The sequence below is a fragment of the Copadichromis virginalis genome, linkage group LG5, assembly GCF_057382275.1.
Source record: "Copadichromis virginalis isolate Kocher_CV1m ecotype Utaka linkage group LG5, C_Virginalis_male_GT1.1, whole genome shotgun sequence".
NCBI classification, from domain to species: Eukaryota; Metazoa; Chordata; class Actinopteri; order Cichliformes; family Cichlidae; genus Copadichromis; species Copadichromis virginalis.
In genome coordinates this window covers 11,376,804-11,396,179 of record NC_140622.1, presented here as the reverse complement: position 1 = coordinate 11,396,179, position 19,376 = coordinate 11,376,804, and the positions used below count along the sequence as shown (strand labels likewise).

General features: G+C 41.6%; 4 protein-coding genes across 5 annotated transcripts in view; 3 read left to right on the top strand and 1 right to left on the bottom strand.

The window, feature by feature from the left end:
* Positions 1-496: 496 nt before the first annotated feature.
* snai1a (snail family zinc finger 1a) lies at positions 497-3,981 on the bottom strand. The gene is made up of 3 exons (XM_085455901.1): positions 3,642-3,981; positions 2,623-3,135; positions 497-1,955 (listed from the first exon to the last, which is right to left on the bottom strand). Exons 1-3 carry the CDS (start codon positions 3,715-3,717, stop codon positions 1,771-1,773), a joined length of 774 nt encoding a protein of 257 aa, XP_085312027.1. The 5' UTR covers positions 3,718-3,981; the 3' UTR covers positions 497-1,770.
* Positions 3,982-5,711: 1,730 nt separating this feature from the next.
* tp53inp2a (tumor protein p53 inducible nuclear protein 2a) lies at positions 5,712-10,383 on the top strand. 2 transcript variants are annotated; one of them, XM_085455899.1, is made up of 4 exons: positions 5,712-5,858; positions 6,520-6,688; positions 8,612-8,702; positions 9,767-10,383. In XM_085455899.1, exons 2-4 carry the CDS (start codon positions 6,580-6,582, stop codon positions 9,999-10,001), a joined length of 435 nt encoding a protein of 144 aa, XP_085312025.1. In that variant the 5' UTR covers positions 5,712-5,858; positions 6,520-6,579; the 3' UTR covers positions 10,002-10,383. The 2 variants fall into 2 exon arrangements, with proteins under 2 accessions (XP_085312025.1, XP_085312024.1); XM_085455898.1 differs by having other exon boundaries at positions 6,517-6,688.
* Positions 10,384-10,586: 203 nt separating this feature from the next.
* LOC146708972 (glutathione hydrolase 7-like) lies at positions 10,587-14,345 on the top strand. The gene is made up of 15 exons (XM_085458024.1): positions 10,587-10,725; positions 10,875-11,062; positions 11,136-11,287; positions 11,380-11,497; positions 11,572-11,639; positions 11,718-11,791; positions 11,914-12,095; positions 12,183-12,276; positions 12,359-12,489; positions 12,588-12,676; positions 13,228-13,380; positions 13,511-13,628; positions 13,720-13,857; positions 13,945-14,044; positions 14,185-14,345. The coding sequence occupies exons 1-15, from the start codon at positions 10,587-10,589 to the stop codon at positions 14,265-14,267; spliced, it is 1,827 nt and encodes a 608-aa protein (XP_085314150.1). The 3' UTR covers positions 14,268-14,345.
* Positions 14,346-15,519: 1,174 nt separating this feature from the next.
* cyld2 (cylindromatosis (turban tumor syndrome) 2) overlaps positions 15,520-19,376 on the top strand; it is a 5,893-nt gene continuing 2,036 nt past the window's right edge. Inside the window, exons 1-9 of the mRNA XM_085455897.1 lie at positions 15,520-15,676; positions 16,031-16,541; positions 16,836-16,962; positions 17,425-17,666; positions 17,748-17,916; positions 18,549-18,681; positions 18,844-18,948; positions 19,171-19,250; positions 19,359-19,376. The exon at positions 19,359-19,376 is cut by the window's right edge and continues 49 nt beyond it. Coding sequence (XP_085312023.1) covers positions 16,107-16,541; positions 16,836-16,962; positions 17,425-17,666; positions 17,748-17,916; positions 18,549-18,681; positions 18,844-18,948; positions 19,171-19,250; positions 19,359-19,376 — 1,309 coding nt within the window. The 5' untranslated portion in view covers positions 15,520-15,676; positions 16,031-16,106. The remainder of the gene's footprint in view (positions 15,677-16,030; positions 16,542-16,835; positions 16,963-17,424; positions 17,667-17,747; positions 17,917-18,548; positions 18,682-18,843; positions 18,949-19,170; positions 19,251-19,358) is intronic.

Below are 19,376 nucleotides of genomic sequence, written 5' to 3'. Positions count from 1 at the left end.
GTTTCTGACTCACTCTCTAGGCAGAGGAAGAGGAGAATGTAATTCTCTCCCCAGAGAGGGAACAACATATTTACACTGCAATCAAGTAGTAATAAGAAATCCCCTATATGATCATTTTAAAAAAGGTAGGTGAGCACATGCGAATTAAATCTTCAAGCTTGGGCTGGACAGAAGGGGGAAAGAGAAGTTTTTTTGTTTGAGTTCTTTTAACTGTACACTCACATATCCAGTAATGTTTGCACAGTGACGAACGATAAGTAAATGGCAGGTGCAAACTGGAAGCAGGTGCATTCAGTTGTTTCCATCCATCATCAGCACAGTGTGTTCACCTGCACATCTGCAGTTCAGTTTCAACATCCCGGTCATTTCGCTCACTAATTACAAGGCGCTGAGCAGAAATTTCCCAGTTAATGATCAAACAGACTTCCATGAACCAACACTTCTCAGCCGCGCTCGTTTCGTCGCATCGAAGCGGAGATAAAACAGCCGGTTTGCAGGTTTTAATAAACATAAATTACTTTATTGAATGAAAGGATATCAGCTGCGAAATACAGGGAATAGGAATTGAACACACAAGCATAGCACAAAAATATGACATAACGCATCACTTGCACATTGCACTATTAAACACTGCCATAAAATGTTCAGGAAAGTTTTTAAAAAATTCATCTTTGCATTGTCCATTTACAGGGTCCTCATTACATCATAGGCAAGCATGTCTCCATGCTGTAAACTACAAAATTCTTTGGTCCCAGCCTTTTTGCATTTTAAAACTTTATAGAACTAATTTCTACTAATACTGCAATCATTTCTTAAAACCATGACTACTAAATGAGGTAAACACACAAGGCACATTTTGGTTTCAAAAATAATATAATTTCAAGGCACGTATTTATTTGAGTTGTATGGCTTTGGCTGACATTATTAACACTGTGGTAACCTAGAATGCATGGCAGAGCTGCACAGTGAAACTCCTTTGGAAAATAACAGACGGAACGGCTTTTCCTATCTCCTAAACACATCAGATTAAAGAGAAGGTTTGGATGTAGCCAAAATAGAGGCTTAAAATGATCCCCCCAACTGGTGAAGAAAACACTAACTGGTGCCATTCTTTTGTGATGACATGCTTCCTCTTTTTTCTTAAGCAAACCAAGGGCAGTGGAAGTCACCTGCTATCAACCAGCGAAGGTCAGGGCTGTAGCACCTGTTAGCACCTCGTCTATCTACACCACAGTACCGAGGACAGCTGTGTGTGCACTCAATTGTGTGTCTGTGTGTGTGTGTGTGTTTTGAGACACGCTAAGAGATTTACTCCACCCACGCACCCCTACCTCTGAGCAGCTGTGTCTCGACCATGATCCTGAGCTGACCGGCACCGGGACAGAGACGGGAAAGAACACCTCTTAACCCAATGAGTTCACTACATATTTGGTGTTTGGAATGGGCACAATAGCAACATAGGAGCTGATATCAAGTGAGTGTCTGCATAGTGCAGTTCAGATTTGGTCCAGCCTCAAGACCTTGGACTATATTTAAAAAGAAAAAAAAATCAGCTTGTCAGCTGTTTTTTTAATGGTGAAAAAGAGGCTTGTAAAGTCAGATCCATAATGAGGTTTAATTCCATCCAGGTCTCATAAAGCAGGCCATTTCATGCTCTTTGTGGCCTTATAGGTCCTCAACAGGGCAACCGGGCTTGTGAAAACCTCTTCTCCATGGCTGCAAGCCCTCCTGAGCTCTGAGTGGGTCCCCTCTGCCTCCCTTCAGGCCGTCTCACACCGAAGTGGAGCAGCACCCCGAGGAGCTGTGTTTCTGCAGCAGTGACATGCGGCTGAAGGTGCGAGAGCACACGCTACACTGGTACTTCTTCACCTCGGCGTGGGTCTGCAGATGAGCCCGTAGATTGGAGCGGTCGGCGAAGGCCCGGTTGCAGTGGGGGCAGGAAAATGGGCGCTCACCTGCAGGGAAAAGTTTGGAAACTTATGACTTCACTGGAACTTCCCTCTAGATGTGAGTAAAAATCCCATACAGGGACACAACTCGAGCATCACTGAGTTCACAAGAGCTTTCCACTAACACCTCACACACAGCAGTCACATTGTGAAGATAATAAAGAATCACATGGCAGACCGGTGGGGTCAGAGACTGACTGAATTAGCATGATTTAATCAGGGCCAAATGAGATTACGCTAACAAGTTGCTGCAGGTACTAAGTGCTCAGTGATAGCAGGGAGCCCTCAGGCTTTCCTTAAACCTTTTGTCCCTCCATTCTGCGTGATAACCAACAGCAGTGGTAAGATAATTAGCAGACGAGTCATTGTTGCCGAGACATTAAACACAATGTGTAATCAATGAGTGCAAGGTCTACAGAGGGCTTCCCTGTGTGATAATGTCTGCTGATTGAGTGTTAAGCTCATCACATTGATTGTCATGGATATCCTGCTGCCTCATACACAGTCTGAATGATAAGGGAGTGACCTGCTGCTGACTAACAATGATGTCAACTCATACGCAGAGCTACAAATTTTCAGTAACACAGATTTCTTCATTCATGTGTCAACAATCCATTGGAGAGTTGCCAGATACCATACAGTGTTGCACAATACGTGTGAAAATGGGTCTTACCTGTATGTGTGCGGATGTGACCGCGCAGCAGCCACGGCCTGGAGAAAGCCTTCCCGCAGGTGGTGCAAACGCAGGGCAAAGTGTGTGAGCGGATATGCATCTTTAGAGCCCCCAAGCTGGTGTACTCTTTGGGGCAGTGTTTGCAGAGGAAAGCTGGCCTGGCAGCTGTGGCAGGGGTCTCTCTCTCTTCTTCCTCCTCTGGGGGACTGATATGAGCCATGACTCCTGTGCATTTCATCCGCTGGCGAGGGCCATACGTGTGCACGGGTTCAGGACTAGGGGGGTCTGAGGTGCGCCCCTCATCTTCCTCTCCACTGCTGCTGGCATTGCTGCTGAGGCTGGATGGGGAGCTGAGGTCCAGGGGCCCTGTGTTGGCAGAGGGTTCTGTTTGGGAGGCTGGTAGGTAAAGGGTGGGAAGAACACTCAGATCCCACACCAAACCTGTGGTGAAGCAGGTGGCAGTGGTGTTGACTGATGAGAGATCAGCAAGAGTATAATTCTCCAAATAAGTGTCTGTTAAGGAAAGAGGATGATTTCACAGCCAGTGTTAGAAAGCTTACAAAAGTTAAATATTAAGCTTGTAAATGCATTACTGAAATCTAAAAACAATTTTATCTATTCTCGTGGACTGCATGAATTCTCTTCCTGACTGATTTAGGTTCTGCATTCTTCTCGGTTTTTTTCCCCCTTTTCCTCATGATTTACTGAGAATAAAGTTAGAGCCATGGGAAGGCTCTGTGGCCGCTTCCTCCCACGTATTCACAAGGGCTTGTAACATGAATGGAGCTCTGTCTGGGTGCAGGAAGGGGGGTAAAGTGCATCTAACGGGTCCCAACTTGAACGGGGAATAGACTGGTTTGTAGTCGGACCAGACAGAACACATTTAGAAAATGTTCTTACATTCGACTTGAACTTTACTTCTACAGTTAGAAAAAGGGACAATTTCATGCCTCATTTGCGACGCTTATGTAAGGATGCTTTCATAATTCATTGAAGGGATAAACAACTTCGTAACTCACTGTTCTGGCATTCCAGTTCACTGTAGTTTGGCTTTTGCTTAGCAAAGTATTTCTTGACCAAGAAAGATCGAGGCATTGTCCTTCTTTGAGGGTGTAGCAACTGTGCGTTAAAGTATCCTGTGGTCACGGCGCAGTTTCTAGAAGTCGAAAAAGTCGTTTATAATCTTGCTCTGCGGATCCGTGGGAAACAGGGGAGAAAAAGTCCTCCAACAGCCCCAAAAGTTAAAGTGGAACTTCAGCAAAAAGTCATATGTACAGCTTTCATGAAGAGTCTCTAAATACTGGCCTCTGTTCTGAAATACTCTGACACAGGCAAGTAGGGGTGTGCTCACCCCGAGGGCCCTCCCCACCTTCCCACCTCACATATCGCCGCTCAAGTGCTCAGAAAGAAGCTTTCACGCTCAACACACTTTACGACAACAAAAACATGAGCCTCACAGCCTTTCCACAGGAATCCAGCGGCGCTGAGCGGCAGACGAGAAAAGGTGAAGGAACCATAGCGAATTGTTTTATTGACATGCATGTAAATGGCAGTTTGGGTGACTGTGGCTCTCTGTGGTGCAATAATGCAGATTCTTGGAGGTGTGATGACAATTTGCCCTCTATTAAGCTCATATAATTATAGATACGGAAGGATATAAACATCTGACCCCATATATACGTAATAATAACACCGCAACAATAATTCCAAGCAGATGAAAGAATGAGAATAACCATATGCTGATTTAAAAACACACTGGCTGCTATTGTGAAACGGCATCTTGACTTGGTTTAAAGTGTCATCGGACTTTCCATTTTAAGAAAGGTGCAGCTTGATATAGAATAAGCTATATGCCAGTTTATCAATTTATGGACCGTAGATCAACGTCAGCAGAGTAACGGCACCATCTCCTGGAAGAAAGGAAGTAAAACTATATGACCATTCACGCCATGTGAAACCACTTTGCTGTCAAAGCGGTCTTCTTGCGTCCAAGTCATGTCACCCGTGAAATAGCTTTAAACAAACTAAGAAGAAGGTTGTGCACGTTTGAACAGCAAACGTGATATAGTAATCCACGATTTAAAAATAAGATAATTACTGAGAACATAACACACAATAACACAAAACAACAGATTCATGAATGACACAGATGATAAACCATGTAGTAATAATCAGTTTGTCCTACTGGTAGGTAGAAATCCTGGAGTAAATCACAGTCTTCTGATTTTGAAAATAAAATAAAAAGAACACTGAAATTGAATATACCTGACAGATTTAAGCATACATCCATACAGTGATTTTTTGCGTAAATTTCACGCACGTGTTTGTCCTTCACATCACGGACAATGAGCCGATCATGGATGTCCACAAGGTCCTACTGTGAAGCAGCACACACATATAAAGGTGAGCATGGATTCTTAGTTTTTCAAAAAAGGTCTGTGCCATAGGCTGTGCGCTTTGATTGGCGTTCAGCTTTAGTATAGGATCTAGTTAAATTTCAGACTTAGACACGTTCACAAAAGATACAGTATTTTTCGTACACGTGTTAATATTCAACTGCTATTGAAATAGGTTATTGAACGTTAAATACTTATTCATTTAGGCCTATTTCTTTAATGAAACATCCAGTAATATGGAACAATAGCAAGGGATGTTAAGATGCGTTAACCTCCCTTATCATTTTAGCAAACCAATAGGTGGAGACATAACACCAATATTTTTCCAGTTCTTTCCGCTTATGAAAAAAATACCTTATTCCCGTGCAAAACATGTTTTTTTGCCGCAAAAGGTCAAATTTTAGTGTTATTACTTCCCAATATCGACTAAAAATCTCTCCCTTTATTTAGTCATGCAGCAAAATACAAAAAGTTACGTTGGTGTAATTTGTATAGAAGTGATTTACAAAGCTGAATAGACCGAACAACAAACGTAAACGTTACATTAAAAAATTATTATTATTATTATTATTTTAAATGAGGGGAATTATCTTAACAAAAATGTTTCATCTTTGACTAAACTCAAATCAAAACGACAAGCTCCCTCCTGGCCTCTGATTGGTGATCTGCTCCTGGTGGGCGGGGATATGGGCGGGTCTGTTATTGAGCTATCGGTTGAATATTTGAAATCCAAAACAACAGTCGCATTGAGGTGCGTTGTAGCATTTATAGGCTTATTTTGAATATATGTACCCAGCTGAAACTCCATAATGATCTTCGAGTCAAACTGAGAAAGCGCAGGTAAGGTCGCTGCAGAGCTGCTCTCACAGGCTGCTAACGTTGACGGGAAATAGATAACCTACATTTGAATTGTTGTCATAAAGCTACATTTCGTTCGCTTGTTATTGCGTTGGACTGATAGGCACTGCTGGCCGTCTAAGGTCTTTTGATTTGATACGATATAATCTTCTGGTATTGTAAATGAGGACGCCGAGTGAGCAAAAGACATGAAACAATATACAACAAATGCATCTGATAATGAATTCAGGCAACGAGAAGAGATGAAAATATGATTCAATGATATAATATCTGCAGTGTTTTAATTTTGATGCATTTATACAAAAATAAGAGATAAATCTTTATGAATTAAGTGCCGTAGCTTCCCACTGGTCAGATGTTTGATGAAAAGAGCCCCTCCCCCATGTATCTAGAAACAGATGGTCACTAACAATGAAATTCTTGGGGAGTGGGCATTCTTATTCAAACCAGCAAACTACTAAACATTTCATTGGGCATCCCAGTCAGCTGACCTGAGACTGCTTGAATATGTTAAAAGTAATATGGGATCTCATGGCATCACCCACTCCCAAACAGTAAGGGGGGGGATCAAGGGCTGTGTTGAATTAAATCAGGAAGTAATGATATTTTATTCTTTTTGATTTTTTTCTCTTGCCCACAGCAGCTGAAGAGCATTGTAACACCCGAGCACCGTGCAGAACAAAGAAGAGCAACTACAACAGATATGTTCAGAACAATCGCGCGTATGCTTTTTGGAAGAGAGGAGGAGACCCCCGAAGATGTCAAGGCTGGAGACACGATGGAGGAAGGGTGGCATGTTGTCACTCACCAAGGTCAGTCATGCAGTGTCTGTCAGTAATATAACATATTAAAACAGTGACATATTTTACATCATTCCAACAGGCTAACACAAAAATGGTCAAACAAAGTTAAACAAGATATTAAACTTCTTTCATGTATGTTTATGTATGTGTGTTTGTGTGTGTGTGTGTGTGTGTGTGTGTGTGAGAACTGCGATTCAGTAGGTCATCTGTTAGTTATTTAGTCCGTGAACTGCACACCTTGATATTGAGTGTTTGTTTTTACACGCGAGTACAGTGCTTAGGCTGGGGCATATCATACCGTTCACGGTAATACCGGTATAATGATGGGCAACGACAAGAAAATGAAATATCGCGATAGAAGATGGGTAAAATGCACATGCTCACTGCCTCTGTTTACATACGCACATGGCAGAAAAAGCATGGCGGCGACGGAGAATGAGAAGGGCGAAAGCGAATCGTTGAATGAAACGGATGAACCAGAAATGGTTTGTAAAAATGCTGCAACTTCAGTGGTGTGGAACTGGTTTGGCTTTCGTCCGTCAGATACACAACAAAGCACTATTTTTGGTAGAGCATGCTAAATACGGCACACTTAAAATCAGTCCTTTGATTTTTCTGAAAATCGACAGTGCCCCTTATAATCCCGTGTGCAATGTTTCCTCTAATTTTTCATGTGTCTGAGCAAACACACAAACTCCCTTGGACCACTGTGAGCGACAGCAGACGTGTGCACTGTGGTCACGCCAGCATCGAATCCATCCAAGTTACATGGGTTATTAAAATAATCAAATTACAGCATTTATGTTAGACTACTGCTTTAGCCCACATACAATGAAAATTAAAAAAAAATCTTGTTCATGACCTGTGTCGTATGTTAAGTTATTATAAAAAATAACTTGAACTCCAATTTTGAAAACACAACTTTTTTTTTTTTTTTTTTTAAATAAAGCTCTGACTTGTATTACGAGTCTGTGGTCTGTGAGAGAGTCTGTAACTCTCTGTCTGCAAAATACAGAATATAATGACCGATGTTGGGCAATTAATTATATAGTTACTTCTTCAAAAAAGTAACTGAGTTTTGCAAACAACAAAGTTTTTTGCAGCTGTTTACCTACAAATGCAGCCAAGGCAGTTTTTAAATAAACATTTTAAACTATTTACAGAACAATCAGCTGTTCTGCCGATCAACACGATTTAAAAACTGGTATAAAGTCCACACTTTTTCCGTCAATTGTTCCGTCTGTCCTGCTCACATCTCCAATGGTTGTACACGTTGTCATTAACGTGGCTTCACTCCACATCCGCCGCTTTGCTAGCTAAAACACCGGTGTCAGCACATAAGGACGCTGTCATAGCCTGTCGACGACGCTGATTAGCTGCGTATATACGAATGTGAATCGCATCATTGGCTGGACTATGGGATAAGGTGGCATCGTTCTAATCCCATACGGGAGCAGCCAGTCACTTACTGACTAACACTGCAAAACAGAATTGTTAAAGTATTAATTTTAATTTCAATTCAGGCTAGATTTTTTTTTTGTGTGTGCAGCGCAGATTTTCTGTGCGCAGAGAGCGTGCCAGCAGTGCGCAATTGCGCACGCGCACAGCTTAGAGGGAACATTTCCACTGGAAATGCCTTAAACTGTCAGCAAGGAATTTGCATTTGCACTGTTAAATTTTTATACAACTTTATGCACATAAAAACAGCTGTTTGTTTAATTGTAAATAGATTGATGTTTTTTTCCCTAATAAAGTTGTGGAGATGTAAAGTATTTTGTCTAGTGTCAATTATATCGTCAGTTATATCGTCATCGCAAATTTTCAAATGTATATCGTGATAAATATTTTTGGTCATATCGCCCTGCTCTTATGCTTAGCATACACTGGGTTATTACCCAGTCTTATAACTGAGGTCAACTTCTGTCTTCACAGAGGCAGGTTCAGCAGAAAACCAGGATGCAATGTTGACTGACAGCCAACCATCCAGCTCTGTTCCTCAAGGAACAGACATGGAAACTGACTGGTGAGGTCATCGCATGCTTTTGTTTTTTTGTTTCTGTATTATATTTAAAGTTAAAATACTTTAATAAATGGACCTATTACGCTAATCTCTAGCTCCATAATTATATTCATTGACTTTAGTAAAGTAAAGATGATTCACAATTCAAAGTAATCCTTTATTTATCCTATACTGGGTCTGATGCAGCCCCTTTACACCCTCTTTTTAAGACATCTTTGCTCTGATTGGCTGCCTCGTGTAAACAAAGTTTTGAATAGTCTGTAGGTGGGGTATCTGTGCTGATAGCCAGAGTTTTAATGAGTCTGAGATGACCGTATTATGAATATCACTGAAAAACAGAGATTCAGAGGAAACTGAAAGAAGTCCAGTCCATTTTTTTATAAAGCACGTTTAAAACAACAAAGATGACCAAAGTGGTGCACATGAAACAGGACAATACAGCATACACGCCCACACACATTAGTAAAGATATCCGAAGAATCACAAAAATAAAAAAGCCTAAATACCTAAGCTCTCACTCTGGTTTGAAAGCCAAAGAATAAAAATGAGAAAGCTCAATCCCCAACCCAGCTACATCAGCAGATCTCAGTGACCTTAAGGCAGGGTTGTCGAACTCCAGGCCTCGAGGGCCGGTGTCCTGCAGGTTTTAGATCTCACCCTGGGTCAACACACCTGAATCCGATGATTAGCTCATTACCAGGCCTCTGGAAAACTTCAAGGCATGTTGAGGAGGTAATTTAGCCATTTAAATTAGCTGTGTTGGATCAAGGACACGTCTAAAACCTGCAGGACACCGGCCCTCGAGGCTTGGAGTTCGACACCTGTGCCTTAGGGGATCATAAGGTGTTAAGAGATCAGCAAAATATAATGATGCCAACTTATTAAGGGATTCAAAACATATGATAAAATCTAAAAGCAAGCATTTAAATTAGTAGTGTTTTAAACTGGCGGTGTTTAATGTGAGCATCTACCACTGTAACAGTGTTTTTTTTAATATATGTTATATGCAGACAATAAGGAAAAGCGTTATTGTCCGTTTATTGGATTTATTTTATGTGTCTGGCCAGCGTTGCAGATGCCGAGCCCACAGCACAAAGCGGGAGTACTGGGACCAGCGCTCAGTCCGTGTTCAGCTCTTTGTCCAAGCCCAAAGCTATAGCCAAGATGACACAGGCTAAGGTTTTGGCAGAGCGGCATCATGTGTCCCGCAACGCTATTCAACGCCAGAACCGTGTTCGCCAAGGAGTCCAACACCACTCCTACCACCTCCAACAGCCAGGCTGTCGCAGCCTCAGCCACTGAATCTCTTCACTACAGATTGCCACACTCACACAAAAAGCTAAAGCAACTGAAGACAGACAAAAAATAAAAACAAAACAAAAACACTTGTAGGCTTTTCCACGTTTCTGCAAATTAAGCTAAACATTTAATCTTTATGTGCCAACACTAGTTAACTGTTACCAGGCAGCTACATTAGCATTTGAACTTGTACTGTATCTGAATTTGAAATGAAGAATTCACCTCATAAAATGAGATACGCTAGGTTTCTTTTTTTGTGTATGTGCACAGGTAAATTTATACAGTGTTGGACCAAGTGCTATGCTATGTTTGACACCATGCACTTCCCTGTATGTTGTTGGTTCAGAACCTTTTTTTGATACATCAATAAAAGTATGATTTTGCAGCTTGTTTGTTTCTTTTGTTTATAGTGAAATTGCGATGTCCCACAGACAGTGAACTGCTCACTCTCTCACAGATGCAAACAGTTGATCTCATTAGTTTGGAGGAAATTGCACCTGCTGTGTTCTGCTCCTGCTGCAGGAGGAGCGCGCTCGGTGGGGAACTGGTGTAATCTGGAGGTTTACCGTGAAGTTCAGACCTTGTGATATGGCTAGGATGGAGGCGTCTCCTAAAACAAAACTTAACAAGCAGTCAACACTTGGTTACAAGAGTTTTGGTAGTTCAAATCAGCTGGCTGATGGCTCATCACCCAGTGACTTAACTTGTGACTTGACTAAAAATTATGGTGAGGAATTGGGAGGTAGAGTTCAAACACAAAGATATAGTACTAGTAAATAAGGCATCTTATTTAGATTTGGTTCAAATTTGCCTTGAAAACCCAACAAATTTCAACTCAGTTTAAAGTTGCTTTTTCCTCACTTGCTGCTGCCACAGATCCTTTCCATTTGAAACAGCTGGCACCTAATGGCACAAATTTGTTTGACCAAAGTCCATCCAATCAGGAGGCTGATGAGGACTGCTCCAGCAGAGGCACACCAATAACTGTCTACGCTCTGTCTACCATCTTTGCCATGCCAGTGTCAATTGCTTTGGTCCTGCAGATTTACCTGGGTGAAAGTTTGGTATGCAATGGTGTCTAAAATTTGCACGTCGAACCCCTGTCACATTATTTCTCGTCACGGCAGTTGTTTACAGGTCTTCCAACACGGGGAGTTGTTTTCGGATCACGAGCGCTGCACCGCACTCGCTCACAGAGTCCTTCGTGATGGTGGATCCAGTGTGGATGCTGCCATCGCCGGTGCCTTGTGTTTGGGAGTCGTTCATCCACACGTATCAGGTGTTGGTGGGTATGTGATTTGCTCATTGCTCAATGCTGATGCGACTTCTATTTATAAATACACACGAAAGTCCCTGACCTTTTTTGATTTCCTCACTGTAGAGGAGGAATCATGCTCGTTCATGACATACACAGGAATGAAACCAGGGTGATCAACTTTCTGGGATCTGCTCCTAAAGCATTCAGAAGGGAGGTGCTGCACAATGTTTCACAGGCCAAGGTAGTATAAAGGCTGGGGTGGAGGAATCCTGAAACATCTGCATTTTTTCATTTGCACCTATAATTTATTTTCAGGCAGGTCTGCAAGTAGGAGTGCCAGGCATGCTCAGGGGACTGCACCGTGCCCACACACTGTACGGAGGGTAAGAATATAGAAAAGTTCATTTTAATTAGGTGTTGTTGTTTTTTTTGTCACACGTCATGCCATAAATCTGCTGCAGTCTGCCATGGGAGGATGTTGTCAGCAGAGCTGCAGCTGTAGCAAGAGAAGGTTTCAATGTGTCTCACAGTTTAGGTGAGACAAACTGCTGCTCTTTGTATTTTCTCTCCTCTCTTCCTTCACAATACAATAATAAATACAATAATTTTAACATCAGGATTTTTTTGGGTTTTTTTTTTTTTTAAAATCTCCTACAGCTGATGCTATATCAAAGGTGAGTGGTGAGCAGCAATCTCAAAGCTTCAATAATGCATTCATGCCACATGGAAGACCTCTGAGTGCTGGTTCATATGTGAGGTTGCCTCGCCTGGCAGGAGTCCTGGAGGCTGGTTTGTTGAATTTCTACCATGGCAACCTATCTCAAGAGATTGTAGATGAGGTGACTGATATACATATACAAACTGGCATGACTTTGTGAGTCAAATATGACATGTGTTTTAGTCCGGCATTGCCTTTCACTACAAAGGTACAAGCAAATGGAGGCGTACTGAGCAGAGAAGACATTGGTAACTACAGTGTGGATGTAGAGCTACCCATTGAAGCCCAGTACAATGATAAAGGTGACATTTTACACACCAGAATTGATAAAATTATCTTTATTTTCTTCACGTCTTCATCTGCAGTTTGTTATTCTTGCCTTAGAGTTTATAATTCAGGTTCCTCCTCCTCCATCTGCTGGTGCAGTGTTGCTATCAGCTCTCAACTTGTTAGAGGGACTCCATATCAGCAAGAGCAACGTAACAGAAACTCAAACACGCCTCTGGATCGCTGAGGTACTGGGGTGTGAATACCTCCGATATCTTTGTATATTATGACCTGTTGTAAATGGCAGTTCTCTTACATAGGTGTGCTTTGTTTGCTATCCATGAAGGCCCTGAAAACAGCTTTAGCTATGGCCAGTGGTTTGGGTGACCCTAATTATAACTCTTCGGTGACTGAGGCGCTCTCTGACATGCTGAGGTAAAACATGTTGCAGGATCATAATCACTGTTAGGGTTACAGCTAATGACTGGTTTCAGTAGTGGGTGTTTAGACTGTTTTGGTGAATGGTGAGTTAATAAAATATAAGAAAGCAGAAAAAAAAATCCCACTATACCCAGAAACAACAGAGGTATTGTCCCAGTTGAGAAAGCACAAGTATATTAAGGGTTGAAGCATTACACCGGAGGTCTGAGTCACTAAAAGTCATACTTGAACACACCTCCAAACGCACTCTTATCCAACTTGGATAGTGTCAATCCTCACATGAATAGTAGTTTTCCTTTTTGTTTTTAAAAAGTTCTGAGAGATTGAAGAAAAAGATTGAAGTCACTTTCCTATGTCCTTGTTTTCTAAAGAAAAACAAATCTATTCAAAAAAACAAATTAAAAAATTGTCACAAACTATTAGGCTCTAAATCCACTCATCTTTGTTTAACTTTAAAAGCCCTTAGTTTATACTAATATCATTCTTTTGTGTCATAAAATCCAAAATCCACTACAAATTGATTTTTTTCTCTGTTCCTGCCACAGCAAGAGTCAGGCTGAAGTCTTTGGGCAGCAGCTGAATTACTCCCACACATCTCCATCTGAGTACCTCTCGCCTATCCACTCCACCCAAACAGAACTGGTGGCTGGACAGGTCATTGTCATGGGACAAGATAAGCTCATTGTGTCTGTTGCAAGGTGACTGGGTTACAGCCTACAGTGTGACTCTGATGATCAAACCAAGATATGTGTGGTATGCGCTTCTTGGAAATGTTACATGGTTTTGTTTTGTTTTTCCCCCTCTGCTTTTATCTTCATCCTCCTGCAGTTCCTTGAGCAGACCATTTGGGAGCAGACTCATAACTCAATCAGGCATCGTTCTTAACAGCCTCATCCTTGATTTTTCCTGGCCAAATACAAGCAGAGAACAACTTCAAACTAATCAGGTGCAACACCATCAAAAAATCTCAGGCTGTGAAATCAGTCAGGTATGAGGCACAGTTTTAGATATTACAATCGACTGTTACTCGCTTACAGGAAAACTGTGTCGAGCCAGGAAAGCGGCCCCTGTCGCTTCTCATGCCCATTATAGTGGTGCCGGCTTTGCATAAATGTGGGATCCACATGGCAGTAAGCACCTCTGGTGAACAAAATGCCCTGAGTGTGATCACCCAGGTTTGATCTCCTTACATTATGAAGAAAGTTGGCTTCACATTCAGTTTTGTAAAAATATTTGACGATAACACTGTTTCTATGCTTCAGATGCTGGTCAACGTATTATTCTTCCATACAGAGAAAAATGACAGTTTTTCCCTGACAGGGCTCCATCACCAGTTTGAACCAAATAAACTTCTTGTTCACTGTGAGTATCACTTTGCCTTCTGCAGTTGACCTTTTGCCTTTTTAACTAATAATAAATATATATGTATTTATTATTATTATTATTATTATTATTATTATTATTATAGTAACTTCCTGCTTTCTAATTTCCCTCCCCATCAGCTCATTATCAAGGAGAAAGTGGGCAGAGTTTCCATGCAAAGGCCCATGCAGTTCAAAGAGTGAGGACAGAGGAGTCTTATTAAGCCGCGGAGTGCCTCAGTTGACTGGTGGTTTAATACAGTGTTGTTTTTCTCCTCAACTTTATTCTTGAAATAAATATTCTCACAAGCATAGAGATGTCCTTGTACTTTATGATGTAAATTTATGAAAGTTCTCTGGTGATTACAATCAGCCAACAGGGGACAGCCAGCAACACAGATTACTTACTAATGAAAAAAGACAAAACTGAGTATTCATATTACATGTTCCAATTAAAGGAACGTGATTTAGTTGCTCATATAAAATTAACTGTCATTTAATGCCAGTTAAGAAAACATGTACATGCATGCAGAAGAAAATAATTTCTGTTATGTAAAACTGATGTACTTTCAAGATAGCTGCATCACGCTATGTAGAATGTGTGGTGGAGAAGGACACGTCACATGTATTCAGTCAGGGCAAACGTGCCACTGGGAGCAATGCAGTCTAACTCTTGGTTACTGTAAACATTTTCCCCAGTGTGTTGGTTACTTTTTTTTTTTTATATAGCTACCAGAGTGTAATACATTGGTAATTAGATTAGGTGACTTCATGTATAAGAGGGAAAGTAATCCTCGATAAGCAGAAGGTTTGTGTTCAGACATCAGGTTGCAGCAGAGGCACTTCTTAATATCAAATCTACTGATGTGTATGAAACAAAAAGAGGGAGTCACATGTAATCTTCTGGTGGAGCAGGTGTTTTGTCATCATGGGTGTTTAGGTAAATCCAACCCGATCTTTCAAAGTTACATAACAGACGAGTGTCACGGCCCAGTGTTATTCACTCAGCATGTCAGTGCTTTTGATGTTGTGGCTGATTAGTCCGATTTGACCTCTGTCAATTATAAAATTGACAGATGCAAAATTCAGTATGTGACCCTGTTTTTTTTTGTTTGTTTGTTTGTTTGTTTTTAGCAAACTGCACTCAGACCTTTCAGGAACTCTTGACCTGTGCAACCGCTGGCTGCTTTAAATTTCGTCTCTTAATGATCAGTCAAATTCAACGAAAGCTCCAAGTTGGACAGCAAATACTTCAATAAAGAAAAAAAAGATTCATATTAGCTTACAGTCAGCTGATCGCATCAATAGTTCTTAACTCTAAATCAGTCTGCAGTCAAATATTTGCCAGATTGAGAGATTTCATAGAGAGCACTTTTAGGGCGGAGAAGGCGAGCGCCGTCAGGTGGGCGTTGGCGGTCACATGCAGGCCAGCATTTAAATGCCTGTAGTTCAACCCTCCCACTCCACAGCAGAAGCCAAGAGGAAGTGATTCACCTCTGCTGGAGTCACTTGCTTTAAAAAAAAAAAAAAAAAGGGAAAAAAGAATAGTAATAAAAAAGCGCGATTAATTCATGCTCCAGCAGTGGATTAACCGGATACGAACAAGGTTTATTGTTCTTAATTCATGATCGCAGTAAGTCAGTTTTTGAAATTATTGTTTTAAACAATAAACCGAATCGTTAATGATTGTAAGTTGGGAATGCTTTTTGAGTAAGTTCAAAGATCAGGCTCGTTTGTTCATTTAGAGAGCTGGGGACGCCTATATTATATCCTGCTGTGAACCTAGGTTAACTTTCACAGGAGCTTAAAGGGAATCACGTCTGTAATATTTCACCTTATAAGTCAGGGTTTTATCCATGACAAAGCCTGCAAATAATCAGGCAATGTGCTTTATTTGAAAATGCGTCTAACTTGTGGTTCTAGTGAAGTATCCTCGATTATATCTATTGGGCTACATTGTTACAGCATTTCTATCGCATTTCTGCAGGTTACCTGCTTATATAAGCACAGTATCAGCTTTCAACCGGTCTGACAGACTGTAGTGGTGGGAATAAAGGGTTTCAATGGAGCCCAGAACTGTTTTAAACGAGAAGTTTTTCATCGTCACTCGCGGGAAGTCGAGGAAAGGCTTCTGCCGAGGATGTATCGGGCGCATAGAGTCGGAGACGAAGCGTGGAGAGTTCGTGGGGCTCCTGTACGGCGGGAACAGCAACCCAGGGACCCCCAAGAACGGGGGCCTGGTGAAGATAGAGGACATGTACCCGCTGACCCGCCACCAGGCACAGCTCCTGCTCTTCATTTCCAGCGCAAGCAGACGCCTGGAGCTGCTCTGTAACCCGCAACTGTTCTCTGCCATCTGTGAGCTGTCTCAGGACGACCTGGTGGTGGTGAAGCACAAGAACGGACACCTTCCCGGTTTGGTGAAGAACTTGATGCAAATCGGACGGAAAGACAATAAAGACGACCTGTACATGCTTGCCTTTGAAGTGGAATTTGTGGTGAGTTCATTTTATAATCTATTTTTACATTTTGATTTGATGATTCAAGTTGTGAAAATCATGGAGTGCACGATCATCCAGATAACTGCACGTGCTCTCAAGTGCAACCTTAATGCTTTAAAATGCACCGAGATAAGGATGACTATATCGCTCTGAGTGATCAGTCATGACTGCAGCCAGATAATGTCACTGCAAATGTACAGATGCATCAAACTGTTTCTGTTCTGTATATAAGAATAACGTCAGAGTTCCTGTTTGCGTTTCAGTAACTGTTTTTCCTTGTTTCCTACACAGGACACCGATCATACTTTGTCATCCAAGAAACCTCCTCTGTCCCTTTTCAGTGCTGCAGACATCATCCAGGTGGTCCCATCTTACTCTGTCCCCCTCGGACTGCAGTGGAAAGATGCCATTTGTGGGGGTAAATGGATTATTAGCCTCACACACAAAGTTAACAAGTCGGTTTCAAAGCCATATGATGGCTCTCAGGCTTTATCAAAGTCCTTTTGTTTTGATAACAACACTACCACACTACAAACATGGTGCACCTCCTTCTTACTAAACAGCAAACTAAATTCTTGAAAACTGCTTCCCCAACCACAACCCTAACAATGCAAAGAAAGTGGTCCCACTACACAACTGGAAAAACTGGTTCTGTTGTTCTGGAATGCAGAACAGTAGAACTGCCACATGATCTGGCTTTCTTTTACCTTTGGTAGACTGTGCACTTGAAACTATCTACATACTTCAAATATAGATCTTTGTTAGCTGGATGACAATCTGATGAAGCAGCATGTGACAAGCCTAAAAAAAAAAGGAAAATGTCATATGACTTTCTAGGCATCGCATCCTCACCTCTACATATCGTGATATATGTCTGCAGGTTTAAACAGAAAGGCGGTGACACGCAACAGCTGCATTGCAAACATCGGATCTTGTGCACAGCCGGCGACAGAGAATCGCACCGAGCAGAGTTTGACTCAGAACCAGAGTCTGAGCTCAGTGCCTTTGGAGGTGGGATCCATGGTGGAGGTGGTTTCCAACTCAGGGATCACAGTGTACGGGGTCATCCGGTGGTTGGGTGTCCCTGGAGGAAAGACTGGTGAATGGGCTGGCATTGAACTGGTGCGTGACTAGAAATTTGTGCAGTTGCTTTCAGTGTGCTTTGGTGATCTGTCGTATTAATGTTATAAATCACTATTCCAGGACTACGATGTTAAGGGCTGCTCTGATGGGATGTATGGTGGTCAGCGGTTTTTCACTTGCAAGGAGAAAAGAGCTTTGTTTGTTCCCATCACAAAGTGCAGCCCCGATGGCAGGTTTCTAAGTGCCTCTACAGGAAAAGAGATCCTCAAATCCACTGACACCACTCCAGGTTCGACACCTTACCCAGTCTAAAACATGCATACACAAGAAATAAAAACTCGATATTATACACAAATTTACATTATTGGAACAGATTTTCCTTTTTTCCTGGCAGTTCTGTTCAAACTGTTTTGGTTCCTTATGTTTCTATTATATTATAGTTTTTATTGTACAAATGATTGCTCAAAATCCTTTAGTCTTACAAGACAAAAACGCAAAATGCGAGGTTTTCCAAAAAGAACTCTTGATCAGGGCGTGAGGATTAGGTAAAATTCATACTTAAAACTTTTGGGCAGCTTTTTAAAAATGTATTGTTTATCTGTAATTTATACCTGTGTTTCACACGGCTCGTAAATGGTGTAACGCACAGTGAAATAGTATAGAACCTTTTCCAGGTGATTCTCCTCCAAATATTCCCACACCTTTCTCTCTTTGGCAGGGTTTGGTGACAAGAAATTACGTTAGACTTGAGACAGTGCACACAGTGACACACTGCTTGTCATGTCTGACAGTCCTGTGAGCTTTCTGCTTTAAATAAGCCAATTAATCATTAATCATTCCCATCTAAAGCTGCCAGTAAAGTCACGAAGACTGTGTTAAAGTGTCATTTCATCGTAACATCTGCTTTTCTCACCTCTTTAGTTCCTCCATATGAAGACACGGACGAAGATGTGCCACCTATCCCTGAATCCGAGGCGCCATTTTTGTTAGTGGGAAAAATGAAAGGGATTCAGGGACACATTAACTCCTGTTACCTTGATGCCACACTCTTCAGGTAGAACACGCTCACCATCATTCCCCTGCAACAAACTCCGATTTGCTTAGCTTTATCTAAGCTAATCGTATCTAGAGGAGATCATGTACAACCACGTGAGCACGATACACTGTATTCAGATAAGTGCACAGCTGACAATAACGTGTGGTTCTCCTTCCTCAGTTTGTTCAGCTCATCTGTGACCCTGGATGGTATCTGCAAGAAGCCTGCTGACACAGACCAACCCATAACCTGCACCCTGAGAGCAATAGTGAACCGTTTACGCAGGTATAGACGCTGCCTTCAACACTGTTTATCTCATTTCTTTTATTATCATGTTGTTTGCACAACCAGGACGTAGTGGCTTTTTACATAGTATCAGCTGATAAACGAGTGTTGCTGTTTTCTGCCTTGATGACATGGTACATTCACATGTGTCTGTATGGTTAATGTGTTCTTACAAAGTGAATTCATGCAGTTGCTTTCTCATAGCTAATCTATTTATTTCAGACAAGGCTTCGTCCCTGCAGAGAGTGTGATGAATTTTCGGACTCATCTTGGCTGTGACACTTTTCGGACAGAGGAAAAAGGTACCTGCCCGTATCTTGAAATACATTATAATATAATAAAAAAAATCTGAGGGCTTTTTTTCAGATTTATTTATCTGTTCTTTTTTAAACTGCCTCTTGTCATTGTAGATCCAGAGGAGTTCATCA

Coding starts and splice junctions, on each gene's coding strand:
- snai1a (XM_085455901.1), bottom strand. CDS start 3,717: ATGCCTCGATCTTTCTTGGTCAAGAAATACTTTGCTAAGCAAAAGCCA. Junction 3,136..3,641: donor TGAACTGGAATGCCAGAACA/GTGAGTTACGAA, acceptor TTTCCTTAACAG/ACACTTATTTGGAGAATTAT. Junction 1,956..2,622: donor TCACATCCGCACACATACAG/GTAAGACCCATT, acceptor TTTTCCCTGCAG/GTGAGCGCCCATTTTCCTGC.
- tp53inp2a (XM_085455899.1), top strand. CDS start 6,580: ATGTTCAGAACAATCGCGCGTATGCTTTTTGGAAGAGAGGAGGAGACC. Junction 6,689..8,611: donor GCATGTTGTCACTCACCAAG/GTCAGTCATGCA, acceptor CTGTCTTCACAG/AGGCAGGTTCAGCAGAAAAC. Junction 8,703..9,766: donor ACAGACATGGAAACTGACTG/GTGAGGTCATCG, acceptor GTGTCTGGCCAG/CGTTGCAGATGCCGAGCCCA.
- LOC146708972 (XM_085458024.1), top strand. CDS start 10,587: ATGGCTAGGATGGAGGCGTCTCCTAAAACAAAACTTAACAAGCAGTCA. Junction 12,277..12,358: donor AGCCCAGTACAATGATAAAG/GTGACATTTTAC, acceptor TTCTTGCCTTAG/AGTTTATAATTCAGGTTCCT. Junction 13,381..13,510: donor CTCATTGTGTCTGTTGCAAG/GTGACTGGGTTA, acceptor ATCCTCCTGCAG/TTCCTTGAGCAGACCATTTG.